The 19,388-nt window shown below is 39.3% G+C and overlaps 1 protein-coding gene across 6 annotated transcripts in view; it reads left to right on the forward strand.

The window, feature by feature from the left end:
- Positions 1-19,388, forward strand: part of SYTL5 (synaptotagmin like 5) — a 288,860-nt gene that overhangs the window by 246,205 nt on the left and 23,267 nt on the right. For 3 of the 6 annotated variants that reach the window (XR_006710868.1, XM_045471711.1, XM_045471712.1), the window contains exons 8-14: positions 553-685; positions 3,348-3,454; positions 9,643-9,735; positions 10,342-10,407; positions 13,514-13,692; positions 15,485-15,584; positions 18,228-18,389. Coding sequence is in view for 5 of the 6 variants with exons in the window: in XM_045471711.1 (XP_045327667.1) it covers positions 553-685; positions 3,348-3,454; positions 9,643-9,735; positions 10,342-10,407; positions 13,514-13,692; positions 15,485-15,584; positions 18,228-18,389 (840 nt within the window). In the remaining variant the exon portion in view is untranslated. The remainder of the gene's footprint in view (positions 1-552; positions 686-3,347; positions 3,455-9,642; positions 9,736-10,341; positions 10,408-13,513; positions 13,693-15,484; positions 15,585-18,227; positions 18,390-19,388) is intronic. The other 3 variants (XM_045471714.1, XM_045471715.1, XM_045471716.1) reach the window with 3 other exon arrangements.

Here is a 19,388-nt window from a genome sequence, read left to right on the forward strand (position 1 = left end):
AAAATTTTTTAATGTTTTGTTTATTTTTGAGAGAGAGAGAGAGAGACACAGAGTGCAAGCTGGGGAGGGGCAGAGAGAGAGGGAGACGCAGAGTCTGAAGCAGGCTCCAGGCTCTGAGCTGTCAGCACAGAGCCCGACGCAGGGCTCGAACTCAAGAACCGTGAGATCATGACCTGAGCTGAAGTCAGATGCTTAACCGACTGAGCCACCCAGGCGCCCCTCTATATATTCTTATATAGAATTCATTTAAGATTGGAGCTGTACCTATATCATCTTTCTTGCTAATTATATATTGGAACACTCGCAGTTTTGTGAATGTAAAATTATTTGGAACAACTTTTGTCCTAATTAACAAATGGGTTTTATAGAGCGGTTATTGATAGTAAGTTTTAGAGTTATATGCACCCCTGATGAGGACCCCCACCGCTAATGTTAACTAGCCCCTCCTAAAGAGTAATGCAACATAAATGTGGTTATACTAAAGTATATTAATATGATTTGAAAGTAAACTACAGTCATCATAATGTTCTTTTTTCATTTTTACTTTGTGAGAAGGAACATGGTTTCGAAAATTCCATGGATTTGGCTGCCCTTGAAAGCACATCTGACGACCTCACAAAGAGTCGTCGCAGAAACACTTCTGGCACACCGTCCATAGCAGTGTCTGAGGTCTCCCTCTCCTCAGGTGGGTATTTACAGCATGACTACTCTCTTTTAAATTTATTTATTTATTTTGAGAGAGAGAGAGAGAGCACACGTGAACATAGGGGAGAAGCAGAGAGAGGAGCGAGAGAATCCCAAGCAGACTCCACGCTGTCAGTGCTGAGCCTGACACAGGGCTCCATCTCACAAACCCTGACATCATGACCTGAGCCACAATCAAGAGTTGGAAGGGGCGCCTGGGTGGCTCAGTCGGTTAAGCGGCCGACTTCGGCTCAGGTCATGATCTCGCGGTCTGTGAGTTCGAGCCCCGCGTAGGGCTCTGTGCTGACCGCTCAGAGCCTGGAGCCTGTTTCAGATTCTGTGTCTCCCTCTCTCTGACCCTCCCCCGTTCATGCTCTGTCTCTCTCTGTCTCAAAAATAAAATAAACGTTAAAAAAAAATTAAAAAAAAAAAAAGAGTTGGAAGCATAACCGACGGAGCCACCCAGGCACCCTTGACTAAAGTCATTTGGAATTGACAGTCTTGTGTGACATTAAATGGATATTTCATGCTTTAGAAAATAATCGTCTATCCCTTGACCCGTGATGGTAGGTCCATTCCATAAGAACAGGTTAAATGTGGACCCAGGCGACACCTTGAGCCTCCTGCATTCATGCAAAATCCATTTATTAAGTGTATATGCTTGTCAGTCAAGTTTCAGAGCTATACCAAACATCAGTATAGGAGTGTAGGAAATATAATTGGTTCATTTGGTAGAAAGATAACACTTTTCCAGAATTCAGGGAAATGATAGTTCAGTAGACAGGATGGTCTAAAATGCCCTATATCTAGAAAGAATAATTATCCTGTGGTTTAAATAAAAAGTTACTTGTAAGCTGCATTAAAGTGAGTAATAACCCTTTTCATTCGGATGGTACATTCAAATACTGTATATCGTTTCACTTCTCCATCACAACAACCCTGTGAAACAGGTATTATTTATGTTGCAATTTTATTACCTACGAATAAGAAAATTCTTTAGAGACATTTGCAGTAGTCCCTTATGTAGAATTACAATCATGACAGGATCCTCAACATGGAAAGGTTAACTGTTACCTAATGATGATATTTGCATAAAGCCTGAGGCTAGATTCTGTGTGCTGAGTTGAGGAGTCTTTCCTAGTCATGTAGCTCACAAAGGGTTTTCTAAATATATGTGGTTCTTGTTGCATTTTGTTCAGGACTGCAAAATTGTTTCTCCTGTTAATAGAAAAATTTTTAACTAGTCTACAGGCCAACCTCATAGATTATATTTCTACTCCTTCTAGTCAACAGCTCCTGTTTTTCGATCACATACTCTGTGTCAGGCACTGTGCTAAGCACTTCTGCAGTGTTTCATTTACCATTTCAAACTCAAGTACGAACTTGCTCTCTTTAATCTTTCTCGTAGTGAACAACTATGTCTATCCCAGCAGGGCTTTGACATAGAACCACCACTCTGTGTAAATGAACTGTCTTTGTCTTAGTAAGTTGTCTACAGCATTACTGAGTGGTGCATTGTTCTTTAAATTATATTTTTAAGAGGTACCTGGGTGGCTCGGTTGATTAAGCATTTGACTCTTGATTTCGGCTCAGGTCATGATCTCATGGTCATGAGATTATGCCCCACGTCAGGCTCTGTGCTGAGTGCAGAGCCTGCTTAAGATTCTCTCTTTCTCTCCTCTGTCTCCCCCTCTCCCTGACTTGTGTTGTCTTTCTCTCAAAAAAAAAAAAATGATAAATAAAATTAAATAAAAATTTTTTTAAAAATTTCAAACAATTACATATTTGAAAGCAAGATGTTCCTCTGATGAAAGACTATTCTTGTGCCTGAAGAAATGGAACTTCCTCTCAGTTTTCCTATGGCCACTCCCTTTTTATGTGAAAGAAATTTGTTATATCCTTTAATAGCATTGTATGTCAAATGTAAAAACACAGTGAATTCTCTAAATATATAAGTCAAGAATGATTAATGCTTTATTTTTTTCTAAGAGCTCATTATATTTTAAGGCCCCGTTCTGTGAGGGTTTTTTAGTCTATGAGAAAAACAGAAGTCTTAGCTTAAAAATTTGCATTTTACAATAGAACATTTAACTTCCTTTAACCAAACGCATCGGGGTTGATAATGCCGTCAAAGAAAATTTGAAAATACTATTTAAAAAAAGTATGTTAGTGTAAGCAGCATGAAGTTTCTCTGACTGTTGCTTTCTTAACACTCCATGCCCTGCGCCTAGAAAGAATGGAAATAATGATAAAATATTGGCAATGAAAAATGAGATTGTAGCACCTGGGTAGCTCAGTCGGTTAAACATCTAACTTCGGCTCAAGTCATGATCTCATGGTTTGTGAGTTTGAGCCCCATATCGAGGTCTTTGCTGTCAGTGCAGAGTCTGCTTTAGGTCCTCTGTCTCCCGCTCTCTCTGTCCCTCCCTGGCTCACATGGGCTCTCTCTCTCTCTCTCTCCCTCTCCCTCTCCCTCTCCCTCTCTCCTTCTCTCCCTCTCCCTCTCTCTCTCTCTCTTCTCTCTCTCTCTCTCTCTCTCTCTTTCTCTCTCTCTCTCTCTCTGTGTGTCTCTCTCTCTCAAAACTAAACAAACATTTAAAAAAATGAAATCTTCTAACAAAATTAGCTGATTGATATCTCTCCTGTTCTCTTCCTTCCTCCAGACCGGAGTCAATCTGAATTAGATTTGAGTGGGTCATTTCCAGAAGATTTAGAGAATACTGTAAACATAAGAAGCAAGTCTGTCCCTGGGGCTTTAGACAAAGACTTGGTAAGTTGGATGTGGAAGAAAGTCTAATGATCATGAGGAAAGGGCACAGTCTTGTTCCAAACCTTCCCACTTTTAGGTGAGAATAAAGTGAAGACATATGGGAATCTGTTTCTACTGGTCTTCACAACCAATATATAAAAACAACTAAAGCATGTTTTAGAAGGGCTCCTGGAGTGGCTCAGTTGGTTGAGTCAAACTCTTGATTTAAGGTCAGGTCATGATCTCATTGTTGTGAGGTCAAGTCCCACATCTTCAAGCTCTATGTTGAATGTGGAGTCTGCTTGAGATTCTCTTTCCTTCTCCCTTTCCCCTGCTTGCTCATGTGCTCTCTCTCTCTCTCTCTCTCTCTAAATTAAAAAAAAAAAGAAAAAAGGATGATTTAGAAAAGTTAACTGGTAATCAGGTTAATGGGTGAAGATTATCCCTAAAAAAAATACCTCTTGGGGATTTCAACTCCTGGCTTAACATCACTTAATCTAAACCTGGAAAATGAAGGATGCTAACATTTTCTAAATCATATATTACCAGATTTATCTGACTGTATATTTTATATGAACATTTGTACATCTCAAGTTACCCCTAATAAACTACCTTCATAACTGAGATTAAATTATGTAAAAATTAGTGCAAACGTGAACTCGTTTTTGAAATCAGAAGGTTGAGTTAAATTATTAAGTTTCCTTCTAGTTCTAATACCTTGATATTCTGATTTCTGTAATTGCTATAATGGAATTTGAACTCTTTGAAAGAAAGTTATAAAACAATGTTAAATGACAGTAGTATAATTTTCCAAAGCAAGCCAGGAAACTTGGGTTCTAAAGCTCACTGTTATTTACTAGAGTAAAAAAAAACAAAACCTGGAAAGTATTTTAAAATCTACCACAAAAGGGGGTGGGGCAATAAGATCAAATGGTTTCAAAGCTTACTTGTGTTCAACCTTTAAAGAACAGCTAATTCCAACATTATGAAACTACTCCTGATCCTAGAAAACTCCATAATTGAAATTAAAAATATACTAGAGGGAATCAATGGCAGATTAGAATATGAAGAAGAACAAATAGATGATCTGGAAGACAGGGTAGTGGGAGGCAAGCAAGCTGAACAGCAACGAGAAAAAAGAATAATACAAAATTAGAATAGCTTATGGGAATTCAGTGACATCATTAAGCATAATAATATTTACATTATACGGATCCCAGAAGAAAAGGAGAGAGAAAAGTAGGCAGAAACTTATTTAAAGAAATAATAGCTGAAAGATTCCATAATCTGGGTAAGGAAATAAACATCCATGTCAAAAAGGCACAGAGAGTCCACAATAAAATCAACCCAAGGAGGTTCACATCAACACACATAATAATTAAAGTGGAAAAAAATAATGATAGAGAATTTTATTTTTTAATATAATTTATTGACAAATTGGTTGCCATATAATACCCAGTACTCATCCCAACAAGTGCCCTCAAAAGCAGCAAGAGAAAATAGTTACATACAAGGGAAACACCATGTGTCTATCAGCTGAGTTTTCATCTGAAACTTTCCAGGCTAGAAGGGAGTGGCATGGTATATTCAAAGTGCTGGAAAAAAAAAACAAACCTACAACCAAGAATACTCAGCAAAGTTATTCAGAACTGAAAATGAGATACAGAGTTGCCCAGATGAACAAAAGGTAAAGGACTTCAACACCAAAACTGAATCAAGAAGAAATAGAAGATTTGAACAGACCAATTAGTAACAATGAAATTGAATCAGTAATCGAAAAACTCCCAACAAACAAAAGTCCAGGACCAGATGGCTTCACAGGTGAATTCTACCAAATATTTGAAGAAGAATTAATACCTATTTTTCTCAAAATTTCTAAAACATAGAAGAGGAAGAAGACTTTCACATGAATTCTACAAGGCCAGCATTACACTGATAACAAAACCAAATCAAGACACTACAAAAAGAAAACTATAGGCCAATATCTCTGCTGAACAGAGATGCAAAAATCCTCCATAAAATATTAGTAAACCAAATCCAACAGCACATTTAAAAAATAATTCACCACGGGGTGCCTGGGTGACTCAGTTGATTAAATATCTGACTCTTAGTTTTGGCTCAGGTCATGATCTCATAGTTCCTGAGTTCAAGCCTCACATTGGGCTCTGTGCTGACAGTACAGAGCCTGCTTGGAATTCTATCTCTCCCCCTCTCTCTGCCCCTCCCCTGCTCGCTCGCTCACTTTCTCTCTCTCGCTCACTCTCTTTCAAAAATAAATAAGTAAACTTAAAAAAATCATTCACAATCAAGTGGGATTTATCCCAGGGATGCAAGTGTGGTTCATTATTCACAAATTAATTAACATTATACATCACATTAACAAGACAAAGGAAAACCATATGATCATCAGATGCATTTGACAAAGTACAATATCCATTCATAATAAAAGCCCTGAACAAAGGGGTACTAGGGGGAACATATCTTAACATAAAGGCCATATATGAAAAAACTGAGAGCAAACATCATACTCAATGGTGGTAAACTGAGAGCTTGTCCTCTAAGATCAGAAACAAGGCAAAGATGTCTACTCTTACCACTTTTATGCAACATAGTGCTCCATGTCCTAGCCACAACAGTAAGGAAACAAAAGGCATCCAAATTGATAAGGAAGAAGTAAAATGCTCAGTATTTGCATATGACATGATACTGTATATAGAAAACCCTTAAGACTCCACCAAAAAACTACTAGAACTGATGAGTGAATTCAGTAAAGTCATAGGATACAAAATTAATACACAGAAATCTGTTGCATTTCTATACACTAATAATGAAGTAGCAGAAAGAGAAATTAAGAAAATGATCCCATTTACAATTGCACCACAAATAATAAAATACCTGGAAATAAAATTAATCAAGGAGGTGAAAGACTTATACTCTGAAAACTATAAAACAGTGATGAAAGAAAGAGCACTTAAGCAAATGGAAAGATATTCCATGCTCATGGAGTGGAAGATCCAATATGGTTAAAGTGTTCATACTACCCAAAATGATCTATGGATTTAATGCAATCCCTACCAAAATACCAACAACATTTTTCACAGAACTAGAACAAATAATCCTAAAATTTGTATGGAACCAGAAAAGACCCTGAATAGCCAAAGCAATCTTGAAAAAGAAAAAGCTGGAGGTATCACAATCCCAGATTTCAAGATCTACTACAAATCTATACTAAGGAATATGGCACTGGCACGTAAAGAGACACATAGATCAATGGAACAGAATGTAGAGTTCAGAAATAAACCCACACTTCTATGGTCAATTAATCTATTGCAAAGGAGACAAGAATATGCAGTGGGGGAAAAGACGGTCTTTCCAACAAACGGTGCTGGGAAAACTGGACAGCAACATGCAGAACAATGAAACTGGACTAGCTTCTTAGACCACACACAACAACAAACTCAAAATGGATTAAAGACCTAAATGTGTGACCTGAAACCATAAAAGTTCTAGCAAAAAAATATAGGAAGTAATTTCTTTCATATCTGTTGTAGAAATATTTTTCTAGATATGTCTCCTCAGGCAAGGGAAATGAAAGCAAAATTAAACTATTGGGACTACACCGAAATAACAAGCTTTTGTCCCATGAAGGAAACTGTCAACAACAAAAAAGGGCAACCTACTGAATGAGAGAATATATGTACAAATGTTTTATCCGTTAAGGGGTTAATGTCCAAAATATAGAGGGATGTTATACAACTCAAATCCAATTAAACTGTGAGCAAGGGGCCTTAATAAACATTTTTCCAAAGAAAAGGTACAGATTTCCAGCAAACACTTGAAAAGATGCTTAGCATCACTAATCATCAGAGAAATGCAAATTAAAACCACAATGAGCTGTCACTTTACACTTGTCAGAATGGCTAGAATCAAAAAGACAAGAAATAACAAGTGTTGATGAGGATGTGGAGAAAAAAGACCCTTCATGCACTGTTGGTGGGAATGCAAATTGATGTAGCCTCTGTGAAAAACAGTATGGAAGGTCCTCAAAAAATTAACAAGGGATGGGGCGCCTGGGTGGCTGAGTTGGTTAAGCGTCCGACTTTGGCTCAGGTCATGATCTCACAGTCCGTGAGTTCGAGCCCCACGTCAGGCTCTGTGCTGACAGCTCAGAGCCTGGAGCCTGCTTCAGATTCTGTGTCTCCCTCTCTCTCTGACCCTCCCCCATTCATGCTCTGAAAAATTAACAAGGGAATTTCCATATAATCCAGTAATTCCACTACTGGGTACTTATCCGAATAAGACAAAAAAGTAAATTGAAAAGATATACGCACCCCTACATTTATTGTAGCATTATTTGTAATATCCAAGATATTGAAGCAGCCTAAGTATCCATCCATAGATGAGTGGATAAAGATGTATACACACACACACACACACACACACACACACACACACACACACACGTGTGTGCGCGCACACACACACACAGATGGACCTAGAGGGCAGAATTCTATGTGAAAAAAGTCCGAGAAAGACAAATACCATATGATTTCACTTATATGTGGAATGTTAAAAAAAACAAATGAATAAACTAATAAAAAGCAGAACTAGACCTATAAGTACAGAGAAGAAACTGGTGATTGCCAGAGCAGACCGGGGTGGGCAATGAATGAGTTCATGAGTTGGAGCCCTGCCATGGGCTCTGCAGGGACAGCACACAGAGTGGGCTTGGGATTTGGTCTCTGCCTCTCCCCCACTTGTGTGCACGCACTTACTTACTTGCTCTTTGTCTCTCTCTCAAAAAAATAACCAAAAAAGAATATTCATAGCAACTTTCATAATGATAGAAAAAACTCTGGAAACAACCCAAACATTTAGCAACAGAAAATGGATAAAGTGTGGGGTATGAAACCATTGACTAATAAATAAAAATGAACAAATGATAACATTATGCAACAATTTGGATGACTCTTAAAAGACTATAATGTCGAGACAAAGAGGCAAAACCCAAAAGAGCCTCTTACATTTAATTGTATTTACATACAATTTAGAAACAGGCAAAACAATATCATATTGTTTAGGAATGAATGCTTAGGTAGCAAAAATAGAAAGAAGAGTAAGGATGTGATTACCATAAGAGTTAAGATATTATTTCAAAGATGGGAGAAAGAGGTCTATGACATTGACAGAGCACAAAGGGGGCTTCTACTCGATCACTTAATATTATTATACTGTACAATTATGTTTGATGCACTTTTCTCCATGTGTGATATTTTAGAATTTGTTTTAGTTTAAAGCACAGAATTATATACATATATATGTGTGTGTGTATATATATATATGTGTGTGTGTGTGTGTGTATATATATATATATATCAATTTATAACAACATGGTTAAAGGAAATTCTTATGTATAACTGCTCAGATTTCTGTGTGCACAATTTTATATGATTTTTCACATAAATAAGGAGATATGGAATAGAATATATAAAATATTAGTTTAACCTGGGGTGAGAGGAAACGGAGGAGAGGAGAAGCAAAAAAGCAAGGTGTTTATGTAAAAAAAAGTATGCATGATATATTCCATTTATGTGTGGTTGTGTATGTAGGCATGTGTGTGTACATATCATAAAACTATTGAAACTTGATCATTAAGATATTAGTGGGAGTCCTGAGTTTAATTTATATTTATCTATATTGCTTGCAAATTTTTACTGTAAAAATGCATTGCATGATTAACCAAAGGAAAAACCACTTTATCATGTAGGAGAAGAAAAGCAGAATCTGGAATTTTGGACAAGAATCCAGTGTCTAAAAGAGTTAATTCTGTTGGAGAGATTTTTAAGATCTATTTCTCCATATTGACAGTATACACACATGCATAAACCCATTTTCTTTTTAGTTAAATAATTTAAGTACCTTGCCCAAAGCTTAGAGATCAGGGAGGTAGAAATTGAACACCCAGGATTGTGTGATTCTAAATTTCATGTTCTTTTCATAAAACAAGCGCCAGTAGGAAGGAGACCCCAATCCTCTGATGAAATAATTCACGTTGAATGGATAGCAAAAGAGAAAAACCTCAGAATAAGGTGATTTATAGATATTTGTATCTAATAGTTCAGGTATTTAAAAACAAAGTGGTTTTGGAAGTGAAAACTCTTTCTAGGAAAGAAAGAAACTAAAGCACTGATGTTCTCCTCCTTCCTTAGGACTCCTTGGAAGAGACTGGGGAAGGCATTAATGACTTAGTGTCCTCACGGTTTTCGGCAAACACCCACAGTCTAGCAAGTGGCCTGTCAACCGTAAGCATTTATCTAGCCTGTGACTGGAAGTTTCTTCTTTCTCTTGTTGATTTTCTGTACTTTTTTTCAAAGGAGATAGGAATGTTCTTGGGAATATGTGTGATAGTGAGTTAAACGTCATTATAATCACCTGCTTGCCTTTTGGCCACAGAAAACTTTTTGGTCTAATTTTGTATGGGTTTTTCCTTCCCTCTCCTTCCATGGTCCTCGCCCAGTTTTTAAAACATCTTCCCTCCCCAGTTCAGGCTCTCATCACCTCAAACCTATAAACTATCATAGTTCTCTGCATACATTTATTTCCCTGCCCCTGTTCTCTCAATTTCCCAACCGTCCACCATGCTGCTGCCTTTCGTTTTCCTCAAATACATACCCAGTCGGGTTTCTCTCCTACTCAGACACTGTCCATAGCTTTTCACTGCCTGTAGAATAAAGTCCCTTCTTACTTTCATGTTCAAGGCTTTGCTTGAGAAGTAGGCTTTAGGATCCCCCGTGTCCTCATATCCATCTATGTGTATATGCCTGTAGGTCTTTTTTTTTGCTTCTCTGATTTCTGTCTGTTGCTCTAATACCCTTTTTCCTTTTGACCTTTGGGCGACTTTCTTAAAGAGTTCTCCAGCAGGCTCTGACAGGAAGTGGACCTACCTGAATGTCCCTGATGCTGACTCAGACACTGTGAGTTTTCAGTCTTTCCTTTGCCTTCTTTCCAACCATACTTCACAAATTTCATGGTATGGGAAATCTGATAAGGTGGGCACATTTTCCAGCATTTATCTTTTCCTGCCTTGTGTGTAATTAACCAGAGTTTCTCTTTAAAGGGTAAACAACATTATCAGAATCCAAGTAGTCCAAGGGAAGAAAAGATCATTAAACATGAGAACCTGAGTGCCAGTCAAAAGACACATGGTTCAAAATGATTTACCATTTATGAAATCTCTTTGAAATGAACATCTCTATTTTAAATCACATTAACTTGGTTAAGAGCATACTGGTTGGTTAGGAGCAAAATTGCCTTAATTTCTCCCAAGCTCCAGCATTTGTGGGTTCTTACATTTTCTTCTATCTATAGGGTCCCCCTGGTTACTGAGGACCTTTTTGAAAATGTGGCTACTGAGGGATGTGATGTCGACACAACTTAGTGGGGAGGCATGGTAGGGAGGTCCTCAGACTAAAAATCTGAAGATCTTGCTTCCTGCCTTGGCTCTGCCAGTAATTTCTGGAGGCCAGAGTTTCGTCTTCTGTAACAGGGAGTAGATGCGTATTCTTGAAGCCCTTGAAAGTCAAAGCATAGTCTATGCACCAGCAACATCGCATCCCCTAGGGCAGAGACTCTCACACTGTCCATTCGCAGAACCCCTAGTGATTCTTTGATCCTACTCCTGAGCCAAAAGTAACACCTGACCAACCCATGTATCGAGTAGTTAGTGATGTGAAATGTTGGGGTCTGAGAGTGAACAGCCAAGAAAGAATTCTTGAGATGTCTTTGGTGGAAAAAGGTGGTTTTGTGAAAGCACAGGGACAGGCAGGAAGAACTTTCTGTGGGCAGAAAGAGCTGCACTGGGGGTGTGAGGAGTGGATTGGTTATATACTTTCAAAGTGGGAGGGGGTGAGGGATAGTATAAGCCTCTAAGGAATTTGGAAGCAAGATTTCCGGGACCTTGAGGGGCTAGCTGCTGTGAAAAGTAAGGGTATTTACATAGTCTAGTAAAACCTTAGTCACGAGACCCTTCAGATGTATACCAGGGGGCCGTATGCTTGGAGGATGATTGCTAACATGTATCTTGCAGGGAGAGGGGGAGCGGTGGGTAGAGATAAAGGAAGTTTCCAAAGAGATTTTTATGTTAGAGACTTACAGGGTCCTGGAGGTCAGGCTGACGTCAAGCTAAGGTTGCCTTTTGCCTCTAGCAAAGTATTAGCATCAAGGCAGTTGAGTTCCTGGAGGAAAGTCACCCTGCCTGTCTTAGACTTGTCAATGGGCTGAAACGGAAAATTTAATTTTTTCTAGATTTCTTTTGCCTTTGTTCTCCACATCAGTTAGGTTAAAAAACTTAATAAGCACTGCTATGCTAACCACTTAGTAGACAGGTGGAACAATAATACACATAAATTGAAAGAAAAATATTTTTATTCCACTCTTAAATAGCTCTTATTCCTTACTAATGGGAGGTGGTTGCCTGTTGGGCACTTCACAACTTGTCAAATCTTGGACTCTGATTGAACAGCACCTCTTTTATTTCCTGTTCCACATTGATTTTTATGCAGCACTTTTTTTTTTTTTTCACGGCAACTGTCAAAAACTCAGCTTCACACCGTTAGGACTTACCTGAAAAGAATAAATTGTGATTTAATGTTGACATCGTGAACTACCGTAAACAGTTTGCACCGTGTCTGATAGATGTTGCTGTGTTTCCCTTGAAACTTTAAAATATCCTGTACTGCCCCTGTGCATGTGCTGTGGTACTCTGGGATGCCTCAATACACATTTTGGAAGCTGTGGGCCTAGGCGTTTGTTAGAAAAGCAGACTCTCAGACCCCACTGGGGAGTAACTGGACCCGAATCATCATTTGACAGAGATCCCCAGATGATTTATGTGCAATTAAAGTTTGAAAAGCACTGCTCAAAGCCACCTGTTATTATGAAAAATTTGTTTTGTTTTAGGACTGGGAAAGACAAATTAGATCACTCACTGGCTCTCTTGAAATTATCATTTTTAAGTAATCATGGAATTCTTAAGCCCTAGACTCCAGCTGAGAAGAGATGCTAGCCACGTCACCCACATCCTGTTCTTTGATCGGTCTCTACTCTGAGTAACTAGAGGAACATGATGACTTTTGTTAGGCATATCTGAAAAGTGGGAAGCCTGGGCTCTCTTTGTACTTACTATAATCCTTCCCACCAGTTCACAGACAGGGCTTTTGAAACTACTGGGTCACTCATGAAAGCCTTTCAAGTGGTCTCTTGTGACAGTTGTGTTGCTAAGATACAGTTTGGGCACTAAAGGATACTTTTGTTACATTTAATTTAAATATGTCCCTTGCCATTTATTCATTCTGGTAGATTTGGACTGTTTTTCTCTCACATTTTATTTTATTTGTTGGTTGGTGTGTAATTTTTTTGCTTACTCTTCGATTTTGTGGGTGGTTATTTTATACAGGTTTACAAAGTTCTGGTCTCATACTACCCATGTGACCACAACAGCTGCTCAGGGAATTCACAACAGCCAAGGGTATATGATGTTCTTCTGGCCTGCCCTTGTTAAAGCTGCAGTTACGGCTTCCCAGAGACTGATGGGATGCTCTCTGGGGGTGTCAGAGAGGAAACCTTGTGTCTCCTGCTAGCACAGAATATATGAGCTTTTCTTTGTCCTGATGGATGCATTCTAGACCTTGAAGTAGACTGACCTTGAGTCTACCAGTGAGAAAGGTGAAAGCTACATGAATCGGGAGAGGATGTGGGATTGGAAATGCCTCAGTGACCCCGTATTCATTAGAAGTGAACAAACAAAGGCTATTTGCCACCCAGAAAGGCAATGCTTCCCTTCTCAGCAAGTTTCCTGCCTTCCTTACTAATGCTCCTTAAATCTTCTTGTCCCTTCCCAGGCTTGGACTTTATACAATACCAGAAAAACAAGCAAAACAAGTGATTTTTGCTTTCTTCTCTCACCCTACACCTTCCTGCTCATTATAACGAATAAGAATTGTAATTGAATGAAGGGGGTGGCTTCTGTGAGGAAACAATGAGAATAACACTGGACACCTGTCTTCATCTCGTTTATTCCAGACCAGCCTTAACAGCATGATGAGTGTTTACAGTGAAACAGGAGACTATGGCAACGTGAAGGTCAGTGGTGAAATCCTTCTTCACATCAGCTACTGCTACAAAACTGGCGGGCTCTACATTTTTGTCAAGAATTGCAGAAATCTGGCCATAGGAGATGAAAAGAAACAGAGGACGGATGCGTAAGCATATAGCATATTCCTCAGACTCTTTCAATCACTGCTTCCTTTGTCAGTATGTGTGTTTTTGTTTCAGAAGACTCTTAGCATTCCTCTTGATTCAGAGCCTTTTCAGGAGGTTGTCCCTTTTCTCCTGTGCTACACTTCTAGATATTCTCTTAGGTGTACATATAATGATTTTGTCCGTGATTATCTGAGTTTTTAAAAAGCTATTAGTCACCGTGATTCAGGACTGGCACATTTGTAGTTTACACAGAGGCAGCTGTTTGAGATAGAGGCTGGCTGACACATGGGCACACCCCAGGATGTGTGAGTGTCCTGTTCTGGGAGAACCTCCAGAGAAAATCACCAAGCTGTTAACCCACTTGAACGACTCAAAAGGACAATTTTGAAGCTCTCAGGATTCCAGGTATCAGCTGGGAGGCAGATGGGGACCATGACACATTGGAAGGGAACTAGATGAAAGATGTGTCAGTGCTTCCCAAGATCACTGCCAGGTTTGCTGGTTTACTAGGAGGACTCCCGGAACTCCACATGTAGTGATAATCAGCAAAGAAAAAAGGCATATGTGGTGAAGTTCTAAAGAATCCAGGCTTTAACCTCCAAGTGTCCTTTCCCACTGGAGTTACACAGGATGTGCTTAATTTTCCCAGCAACAAGTTATGGCAGCATATGTACAATGTTGTCCACCACAGGAGCTCATTTAGAGACTCAGCTGGTCACATACCAAAATTCCAGTGTCCCAGAAGGAGAGCAGGTGTTCTGCATAAGCCATATTATTTTTACACATAGTTTAGTCACAGTGAGCCCCTTTATCTGTTCTGGAAGTGATGAGAATCTTCCCGGAATCCAAGTTTCCAGACGCCAGCCAACCGCTAACCTTGTAAGCAAGTGTTTCTAAGGACAGCACAATGAGGCCTGCTGTGTTATGTTACCCCTTTCCTTCATAATAGGTGACCTAGGTTCAATACACAACTCAAAGAAGCTGTTTCCAAGTGTCTTAAGATCAGAAAATAGTTTGGTCTACCTACTTCCTCAGCTAACTATCAGCGGGCTTCAGGACCAATATAGTCATTTAGAGTAGCATGGAAACAGGTCATTTAGAGTTCTGGTAGATGTGCTTCACCATCTTGCACATTGCAGTCTTGTACATTTCTAAGTCTGCCTTGACTTGGATGCCCCCGCTCCAAGAGACTCCTGGGATAGCTCAACACAAGGTGTTGGGTAGAATTGTTATTGTGACATCAGGTTATGATTTCCTATTTGTTCTTTTCCATCATTTTCCTTCATTTACCCATCACCATTGATTCCACTCATCTTAAGTCCTGACATCTGAATGGAGAAGAATACAACCCTGTGGTATTTTCTGAGACCATTGATCCTATAAATAGATGACATTTATTGAGTAGTATAATATGTCAGCTCCCTGTACGTATCAACCAATTTAATTCTTAGAATGCTATAAGTTACTGTTACTCTCCTAGTTTTCCAGATGAAGAAACTGAGGCATAGAGAGGTTAAGTAATTTCTTGAGTTTACCAAAACCAGTGAGGCATGGAGTGATTCAGACCTAGTTGGATCGACTCCAGAGCCCACACTATTTATCACTATACTACTTTTCTCTTATTGAAGGTCCAGAGTTATATTTTAAGGTGTCCTGCTGTGCAGACTATATTCTCTTTGGGTTTCTCATGTGTGCTGGCCTATTCCCTTCATCTCTTTTATTCGCTGAAGCCCCTATTTCTTGCAAAGTAAAAGTTTCCCAATAATTACTTTCATGTGTTATCGTTTACAGTTACGTCAAGTCGTACCTTCTTCCTGACAAGTCCAGAAACAATAAACGCAAGACCAAGATCAGAACAGGCACCAATCCAGAATTCAACGAGACATTAAAGGTAAGTACGTGCCCTCTCATATTAACTCAGGTGATACTGTTCACACCCTCATTGGGTTTAAAAGTAACTTTGGAGGATTTGCATGTCCAGGCGTAAATATCTTTTAGAAAAGTAGAATGTGAATAAATTAGTGTAATACCCTTGGCTTTCCTGACAGTTCTTGGAAGAGAACAACTGCAAATCGCTCTTACTCTGCTTATTTCTCTGCTGCTGCTAAAGTTACACCTTAAGTAAATATGATCCAGTGAAATTACATTTGAGCTGGTGCATCTTGTCTAAAGGACATTTCACACTTGGGAAAGCTATTTTTTTTCTAGTTCCCCTTAAGAGGAGTTTGTCACCATTTTGACACTAACTCAGGAAGTCACTTTGTACACACTCATTGTTCTGCTAGCACAGCATGAATATGTACTGTTTCTTGTGAGCTTTCAGAATTTGGCTAAATTTAGGCTTGTGGGTAATGAACAGTGGAGATGCAAGGTTGGATTTGGCCAGTCTCCAATCCTAGAGACATTACTTTTCCCCATGGGCTTCTATGTGACAACCCCTTCTCTCACCCTGGGCCAATCTAGCCTGGTAAGAACGATCTGAGGAGACTGGAATGTAGAAGTTATTGCTAGTTGCAGGGAAATTTATCGACCTTGTGCCCAGAGTGATGGAGTCAGAGTCCACCATAGCGGGAAATCGGTGAATGGGAACATCCATCAGTGGGGTCACGTTTAGAAGCAGGAGCCAATATGAAGATAGATGAAAATGAGAACGAATGAATATAGGCAGGGGGTGAATCCAGTGGCCATAATAGGATAGCAAAGCTGAGCCCAAGCAGAATAGATAGAGTGACCTGGCAAATTCAGGAAGCAGGAAGCCAAGGTTAATCATGTCAGGAAAAGTAAGGACAGGTAAGGATGTAAATCCAAGATCAAGAAGAGGTCTGAATTGTGTCTCAGGTGGTAGTTGCAAGCAGGAGATTTGAGGGTGTGTAGGCATGACTCAGTGGATAATGTTCTGCTGGAAAAAGAAAAGCTACCCCAGCAATATTTTCTTTCTGCTCAGTCTACATATTTGTCTATTTATTCCTGCACTTATGCTACCCTTTATGGATTTTGGTGTTTGCAAGTTTCTCACTTATTGTAGACTCTGGGTCTGTAGTTCTCTCTTGTCCCGCAAGAGAGCAGATGGAGGATTGAAATGTGAGAGAGGCTAATGTCCCAGAGGAGAAAAGTGCCCAGAGTAAGGGTCCTTGCTCCGTTTTTATTAGGATCAGAAGGCTTATATGCTAACTAATTTGGATGTAAATTAAAAAAAATAAAATAAAATTGAAAATAAAAAAAAAAAAAGGAAGGCTTATAAGCCTGATGGGTGTGCACAAAGAGACAATGAAACTGTGAACATTAACTCATGGGCATGGGGGCAAGGGGATTTTGAAGATATGTGGTGTTAGGGGTTTGGGTCAATACAAAACAAAATTCTGGTGCTGGGCATAAGGTTGTTTATAGCATACATGAGGCCCCACCTGTTTACCTAAACTGGCCTAGGGCGCAAGAAAGACAGAGCATGCTACCTTAGAGCCAACAAGGCACCTTTCTTTTGCTAATTAGCTCCACTCTTGGCAACTTTGCCCTGCTGGGGTCTAAAGTCCTGTTTACCTGTTTACCTATTTTGGTCCTTCCTTCCTGTGAAAGCAGCTTTCTGCTGTTGTATTAAGTTGAGGGGCGTTTCCACCCTGAATTCCTAATCTTGTTTACCTCAGTTTCATGCTTTCATCCTGAGGCCTTTCTATTCCTATATCTTTGTCCTATACTGGGAGACTTTGCCCTGTTTACCTAATCTTGTTTCCCCAAACTTGGGTGTGTTCATCCTATGACTTTCTAATTCTTTATGCCTCCTTAACCCATCAGTGCAAGCTCAGGGAATTCCTAAGCTTATTCCCCACACTCACTGACAACACTTTTCTGGATTTGGGGGTTCTCATTATGAATAAAATAAAAGAAGTTGGAGGGCACCTGAGTGGCACCATTGGTCAAGTGTCTGACTTCGGCTCAGGTCATGATGTCACGGTTCATGAGTTTGAGTCCCTTGTCAGGCTCTATGCTGACAGCTCAGAGCCTGGAGCCTACTTCGGATTCTGTGTCTCCCTCTCCATCTCTGCCCCTCCCCTGCTAGTGTGCTCTCTCGCTCGCTCGCGCTCTCTCTCAAAAATAAATAAACATTAAAAAAAAAAAAGTTGGAGAGTTGATATGTCAAACCTTAAGCTTACAGAGTAGATGTTGGAAAAATGATTAGCAAATGAAACCCAAGTAAAACTGGAAAGGAGACAAGCTTCATCACTTATTAATATATTTGAAGTTTACTGACTTTGTCCTCAATGATTTGCTGAAATATCTTTCAGCGCGAGGTCTAACACAAAATCAGTTTATGGAATAGAACCCCAGTTGTAGCGTAAACAAACAAAAATAAAGTTTTTGTGTTTGTTGTTCATATTATAATGTTATAATGCATATTGTGTATGCATTATATATAATGTTGTTCATATTATAAGGTTCATAATGCATATCCGAAAGATGGTGGAAATACATTTCAGCCCGTTGTAGAATTGGGCAGAGCCCTCCATGTGGAGTGTGATGTTGTGAATCTCATTTGCAGTACACCATCAGCCATACCCAGCTGGAAACAAGAACTCTGCAGCTCTCAGTCTGGCATTATGATCGATTTGGACGTAACAGCTTCCTTGGGGAGGTGGAGATTCCTTTTGACTCATGGAATTTTGAAAATCCAAGTGATGAGTGGTTTGTGCTTCAGCCCAAGGTAGGAAATGCTTCCAGATTAATTAAACAGTTTTGCAGTGAGACAAGTTATGAACAAAATTGATGTCATAGGCCTAAAGAATCTGAAGACTTCTAATATTCAAGAGATAATCTGAACGGATTAGTGCAGCTAATTTTGGAATAATAAACGTAAATCTGTTCCTTGGAACTCCTCCTTTAATACAGACTGTATAATGCAAGTCACATCATCGTGTATATTATTAATTTGACTTGCTAAAAATGTATTCATCATTTGAAGGTCTCCATGGATAAACAAAAGGAAGGCATTATGTGGTCCTATCATAATAGAAAGTACTCAATTTCACATAAGCAAAAACAGATCCATAGAGCCAATCGGTATCAAAGCATTCTCTCTATTCCTGATTCTCCACTATTCAGACAGACTGAAGCAGGAGTGATCTTGCCTTGGCTCACATAAGGAAGTAACCAGTAGCTAAAGTATCTGGTTTTCTACATTCCCACTTTTGAGATTCATAACCTAGGTCTTGAGTTATATTCGGAAAAGCCATCTTAAAGCTGATTCTAGAAATTAAGTGCAGTATAGCATGTTCTGAACTAGACCAGCAGTACCTTGGATTCACTCTATGCAACGGAGTCTCTCTACAGTACTTTTTTAAGTCAAAAGTGAGATTAAAAAAAAAAGGTCACATTTATGTAACCAAAGATTGTTCTTTATATAGAGAGAGGCAAAAAGAACGTGATGGTAAAGATAGTAGACTCAAATCAGACTTTCTGGGTTCAGTCCTGGCTTCGGGACTGTCTGTGTGACCTTAGGCAAATTATTTAACTTCCCAGGCTTTGGTGTTCTCATTTGTGATACAATAATTGGATATATCTTACTGGGACGTTCTGAGGCTTGAAGAAGCACTCTATATGATGCTCACAGTACTGCGTCAGGCACATTTTAAGCTCTCAGTCAATGCTAGGTAGTATTTATGTTACATTATAGTCCCTATGTTGCAAGTGACAGAAACCCCAG

This window comes from Leopardus geoffroyi, chromosome X, assembly GCF_018350155.1.
Source record: "Leopardus geoffroyi isolate Oge1 chromosome X, O.geoffroyi_Oge1_pat1.0, whole genome shotgun sequence".
Lineage (NCBI taxonomy): Eukaryota > Metazoa > Chordata > Mammalia > Carnivora > Felidae > Leopardus > Leopardus geoffroyi.